Source organism: Heliangelus exortis, unplaced genomic scaffold (genome assembly GCF_036169615.1).
Source record: "Heliangelus exortis unplaced genomic scaffold, bHelExo1.hap1 Scaffold_109, whole genome shotgun sequence".
NCBI classification, from domain to species: Eukaryota; Metazoa; Chordata; class Aves; order Apodiformes; family Trochilidae; genus Heliangelus; species Heliangelus exortis.
The window spans coordinates 27,501-32,746 of NW_027285929.1; the positions used below are offsets into that span (position 1 = coordinate 27,501).

Sequence of the window (5,246 nt, forward strand, 5' to 3'; positions counted from 1 at the left end):
GGCAGGTGGTTAGGGTTGGGATGCATCAGGCTGGAGTGTGGCATCTGAAGGGCTTTGGTTGGTCTCTGCAGACAGCCATCAGTGGGAGAAGTCACTGGAATGACATTGAGAAGGTCTGCACATCCATCAACCTCAGCAAAGCCTGCAAGAAGCAGGAAGAACTAGGTGGGTATGGAGCTGATCTTTGTGGCTTTGCAGAGGGAGCAATGGGAAGGACTGGTGGAGCAAGTGGATCTTCCAGCTGGAGTAAGGGATGTTCAGCCCTTTGGGAAGGAAAGCTGGAAATGATTGTGTTTGTCTTGACAATGGGGTCCTGCTGAGAACTGCTGGCTCTGGAATGTTTTCAGGGGTGGAGGGACCATTTGGGTTCCCACTGGTGGCCCAGAAGCCCCAGGTGATGCCAGTTTTCTTTTGTTCCAGCCTCAAAGACAGAATATCTCAACCTGACCATGACCGAGGTGGTCAAAAGGCAAAACTCCAAATCCAAGAAAAGTTTCAATCAGGTAACTCAAATCAAGTTAATTTTGGTAAAAAGCTTTTAGCCTGCCTCAGCTGGGAGGGAAGCAGGGCAGGAGGCAGTGGCTTCTGGGGAGATCCATTTGCAGTTGGCCACCAGACCTGCTTTAGGGGTGCCCAGGGCTGTGAGCTGAGCCTGGCAGCTCCCTCATTCAGACTCCTTTTCTCTCAGCAGATCAGTGTGTCCCAGATAAAAGTAGACAAGGTCCAGATTATCAGTCTCCAGTCCTCCTTTGCTGTGTGCCTGGACCAGGATGAGCAGAAGATCCTGCAGAGTGTAACCAGGTAGGAACTGCAGTGTGACTGACTGCCCACTGCATTCAGCACTCCTGGGTGGGGTGTCCTGTGGGTAAGGGCTTGACCATGAAAAGTGGGTGGCCAAGGGGTTAGAAAAAGGGTCCTGAGCACCACAGGGGGTCTATAGCAGAAACCCAAACTGGTGTAGTGGGACAATGGCACAGGGTGCCCAGGGAGGGGGTTGAGGCCTCATCCCTGGAGATGTTCAAGGTGAGGCTGAGGATGCTCTGAGCACCCTGATCTGGGTGAGGGTGTCCCTGATACTGCAGGGCTGGGACTGGGTGACCTGGAGAGGTCCCTTCCAACCCAACCCATTCTGTGATTCTATGATCTAGCTCGCAGCTCTGTAGTGCAGCTGAGCTCCCATGGGGTGGATGGTCCTGCTCAGATCCCAGCAGTAGTTTAGCTTCATGAGTGCCACAGCCCAAAGGGTGCTCCCCAGCAGCTCTCTCAGGAAGACCAGGGAGGGGGGTTATGCAACATAAAGGAGGTGCTTGAAGAGCACTGGGGATATGAGCAGAGGTTTCAACCTCTAAACCTCATTTGGGTTCACTGCCTTTGACATCACCATTGCAGAAAGAACCCATGGTCTTCATGGGAGAGACTGGGGTAGAGCAAGGATTGTTCCTGTGACAGTTCATCAATCAGTTTTGTCCCCAGGGCCCCAAGCTGGCTCCCCAGGTGATGGAATCTGAAAACTCACTGGAGATGACAAAGCTCCACAGGCACAAAGAGATCAAACCAATTGATCCACGGTTTTAAAAGTGTGCAAGCCTTTTAATTTCCCCCTCAGAGAGGGCAGGACTCTGCAAGGTCATTCTGTCTCCAGTGGAAATGGATTTCAGATCTTATTTCTTAAATACCCCTGAGCAGAAGTGCTTTACTTAACTTGGCTGTTGTGTAGCTCAGGGGGTGGTGGGGGAGGATGTAGAAGGAGCTACCCAATGTAGAAGGAGCTACTTCCCTCTCCTCAAAACCTGGGGGATGCAAAAGTTCTTATTTTTCCTGTTGACTTTCTGAACTAATTCTGTGTGGATGGCTGCTCTAACTCCCAGTCTCAGCCAGTTTAAAGACCTGAACTCTCAGCACTGAGCCCCCAGTCCCATTAAAGACCACAATGATTCCTGTTTCTCTGCAGGTATTTCTGCTGCACTGTGGTTCTCAGCCACACACATGACTTCTACCTTGGTTTCTCTTTTGTTCCCCTGCAGGTGTGAGATCTCAGTGTGCTACAAACCCAGGGACAGAGATCTCTTTGCACTGAGAGGCTCCTCTTTGCCTCCCCAGGACCCTTCTGAGTTTCATTCTCTCCTGTGCTTACCCATTGCCACTTTCAGTGGAGCACTGCCATAGAAGAACCTTTTTCATCTCGGGCCAGAGCCTCATCCAACACCAGAACAGGCTGGGGAAGAGAAAGCTGCTTGTTCTCCTTTGGGATCAGACCCATCCCACGATGTGCTGCAGCCTCCAGTGTCAGCCTGAGCTGCTCCTGAGCTGGGCTCAGCCCATCCTTGGGAAATGGGAGCACTGGTGTTTCGCTCCGATGCCTCTCAGCTTTCCTCCTGTGAGATCTCCACCTGATCCAGCAGGCTGCCAACACCAGGACTGAGAGGGCGAGGCAGGGACAGTGACATTTTCCATCCAGCAAGTGATGCTGTGGCTGTGTTTGACAGTGGGACCTGGGGGGAGCTGGCAGGGGGGTTATTTCGAACAGAGAATGTCTGTGCTGTGTGGGCAGGTGGCCTTTGATGGGTGCAGAGCTGTGAGAGCTCTACCCTGTGCACATGCCCAGCAAGCTTGACTTCCTCACCAACTACTAGTGGGTCTTTTTCCCTCCTAAACCAGGGCTGCACCTCCAGTGCCTTTCCCTTACCCCTATCTTGGCTTCTCTCCTCCCAGCTGTAAGTGTGAGGCCCCAGTCCATCCCAGCAATGAGACCCTGCAGTTCTGGCAGAGCAACAACATCAACGTGTCTGGCATCACCTGGGGAAGCCTCACAGTGACTGTAAGTGCCCCGAGCCCCTGCTTCCTCCTGCTGCAGCCACGGGGCCCAGGGGCATTCCCACAGGGCAAACCTCAGAGCCCTGCAGGTGATGTGGGCTTCAAACCCTGCTGGTGCTGCTTGGAAAGGCCTTGCTTCCATCTCCTGGGTGGGTTTCACCTGCTTGGGCATCAGAAGGAGAGTCCACCTCGTCCGGTCCACCCCGTCCCAACAGGAGTTGTGAGTGTGCTCCTTAACCCAGATGCAGGACAAGGTTTGTGACCAGAAGCAAGGTCAAGTGGGTGGTTAGGTTCATAGAATCCTAGAATCCTAGAACTGGCTGGGTTGGAAGGAACCTCAGAGCTCATCAAGTCCAACCCTTGATCCACTCCCCCCGTGGTTCCCAGCCCATGGCACTGAGTGCCACATCCAGGCTCTTTTGAAATATCTCCAGGGATGGAGAATCCACCCCTTCCCTGGGCAGCCCATTCCAATGCCTGATCACCCTCTCCAGAAAGAAATTCTTTCTCATGTCCAACCTAAACCTCCCCTGGCACAACTTGAGACCTCTTGTGCCCTCTTGTCTTGCTGAGAGTTGCCTGGGAAAAGAGCCCAACCCCCCCCTGGCTCCAACCTCCTTTCAGGGAGTTGGAGAGAGTGATGAGGTCTCCCCTGAGCCTCCTCTTCTCCAGCCTCAACACCCCCAGCTCCCTCAGCCTCTCCTCACAGGTTATTGTAGTTGGGGTCTTCTTCAGCCAGGGTTACCCAGCATTCAAGTGGAGAATGTGTGTTGGGTCTGCAGTCTGGTGTTGCCTCCCATCTCATCTCTGCATTCTGCACTGGGGGGTTCAGTGTCACTTCTGCAGCTCCTGCTGCTCATCAAACAGGAGTTTCCAGCAGCAGTCACATGGTGATGGATCTTGGACCACGAGCCTCAAAACCCTCTGGTTTTCTGCAGTTTCCTTGCTGCACCTGCACTGCCTTGGTGTCCTGATCTCTTTCTCCAAGAATCCAGCAATTTACATGGAGAATTTCATGGACCTGCCTGTGGACACAGAGGCCCCTTACACACCTAATGTGCAGACCAGGAATTCTTCTCATTTTGCTAAACTTCAGCTAGAAAACAATAACAAAACTAACAATAAGGAAGGTCCTCCCACTTTTCAAGCCATCTGATTTCTGTGTGCACTCAGCACCGTGGATCCCTGGTGCCAAATGCCAGCACAAGCACATCCCTGGGTGCCTGCTGGCAAGGCTTGGGGGTCAATGATGGGACCAGATCACACCTTCCAAGCTCTTTGCCTGAACAGAGAGCTTTTCTTGTGGCTATTAAAGCCTCGTTAGCTCCAGGTCAGTGATTCCAGGAGTTGGATTGATCCCCGTGGAGGTAGGAAGAGGCTCATCAGTACCTGTGCAGCTCCTGGTCCTGGGGCTTTGCCTTTGCCAGAGACCAGCATGGAAACAACTTGAGGAGAAATGGGAAAGGCAGAGACCACCCAGGAGGGACCTGTCTGAAGGGAGAGGAGTACCCCAAGGAGCAGAACTGGAACTCATCTTGTTCACTGTTTGAATGAAGGAAGCTGTCCCACTTTTTAGACAATTACTGCCACAGAGGCCACAGGAGCCCAGCACCCATCCCATCCACCTTGAGAGAGACCAGAACAACATGGGAAAGAAAAGTGATGGGGGGGGGGGGGAAGGGAAACATGAATGGTGCTGAGCAAGGGGGATGAACTGGCCACCAGCGTGGAGATAAAATAGATAAAATTGAAACCATGAGGTGAAAAGGTCTGGATCATCTTCCCCATCCAACAAAGCTGAGCTGCCTGGTCAGGTTTTATCAGAAGCTTCTGGGATGCTTCTGGTCACCTCCATGGCCCTGGAGGCTTTGCTGGCTCTCTGGTCCTCTTGCTCTGCTGCTCTGGGACACCCCAGCTATCCCAGTCCCTTCCCAGGACACCTTCTGCCTACCCTGCTTCACATCCCATCCCATCCCAGATTACATCCCTGTGCTTCTGAGCCAGCCAGCCCAGAGCAGTGCAGATGCCCAGATACCTCTAATTAAAATTAGAGGTATTTTTTATAATTAGATACCTCTAAAAAAAAAAAAAAAAAAACAACAAAACCACCTGAGCTCCTGATGGCTCCCTGGCCATGGCCCTGATGACCAGAGGGGGTTGTGGTACCTCCAGCCAGGCAATGAAAAGGTTAATGGGCTGAGGTTACCTGGTTATCCCTTCACCAGTGCACCTGCCCTAGGAAACAAGTTTGGAGGAAAGTCAGAAGGAAAGGGACCAAGGCAGGACCCCTGCTTTCCTCTGCTGTCACCGTGTAGGGTGGTGACCACATCCCACTGTCCACAGCGTTTGGGGGTGGCAGGAAATCCTTATTCACCTCCTGTGCCAGGCTGTGATGAGCATCACAGGGCACAGGTTCCCCAGGGAGGGCCATG

The 5,246-nt window shown here is 52.8% G+C and overlaps 1 protein-coding gene across 2 annotated transcripts in view; it reads left to right on the plus strand.

Moving 5' to 3' along the window:
• The window catches only part of PIK3R5 (phosphoinositide-3-kinase regulatory subunit 5), a 26,520-nt gene extending 21,939 nt beyond the window's left edge, over window positions 1–4,581 (plus strand). The window contains exons 15-19 of one of the 2 annotated variants that reach the window (XR_011723564.1): window positions 72–165; window positions 421–503; window positions 689–801; window positions 2,025–3,104; window positions 3,524–4,581. Coding sequence is in view for 1 of the 2 variants with exons in the window: in XM_071732512.1 (XP_071588613.1) it covers window positions 72–165; window positions 421–503; window positions 692–801; window positions 2,025–2,166 (429 nt within the window). In the remaining variant the exon portion in view is untranslated. Of the gene's footprint in view, window positions 1–71; window positions 166–420; window positions 504–688; window positions 802–2,024; window positions 3,105–3,523 lie in introns of those variants that run through there. The other variant, XM_071732512.1, reaches the window with a different exon arrangement.
• Window positions 4,582–5,246: the final 665 nt, after the last annotated feature.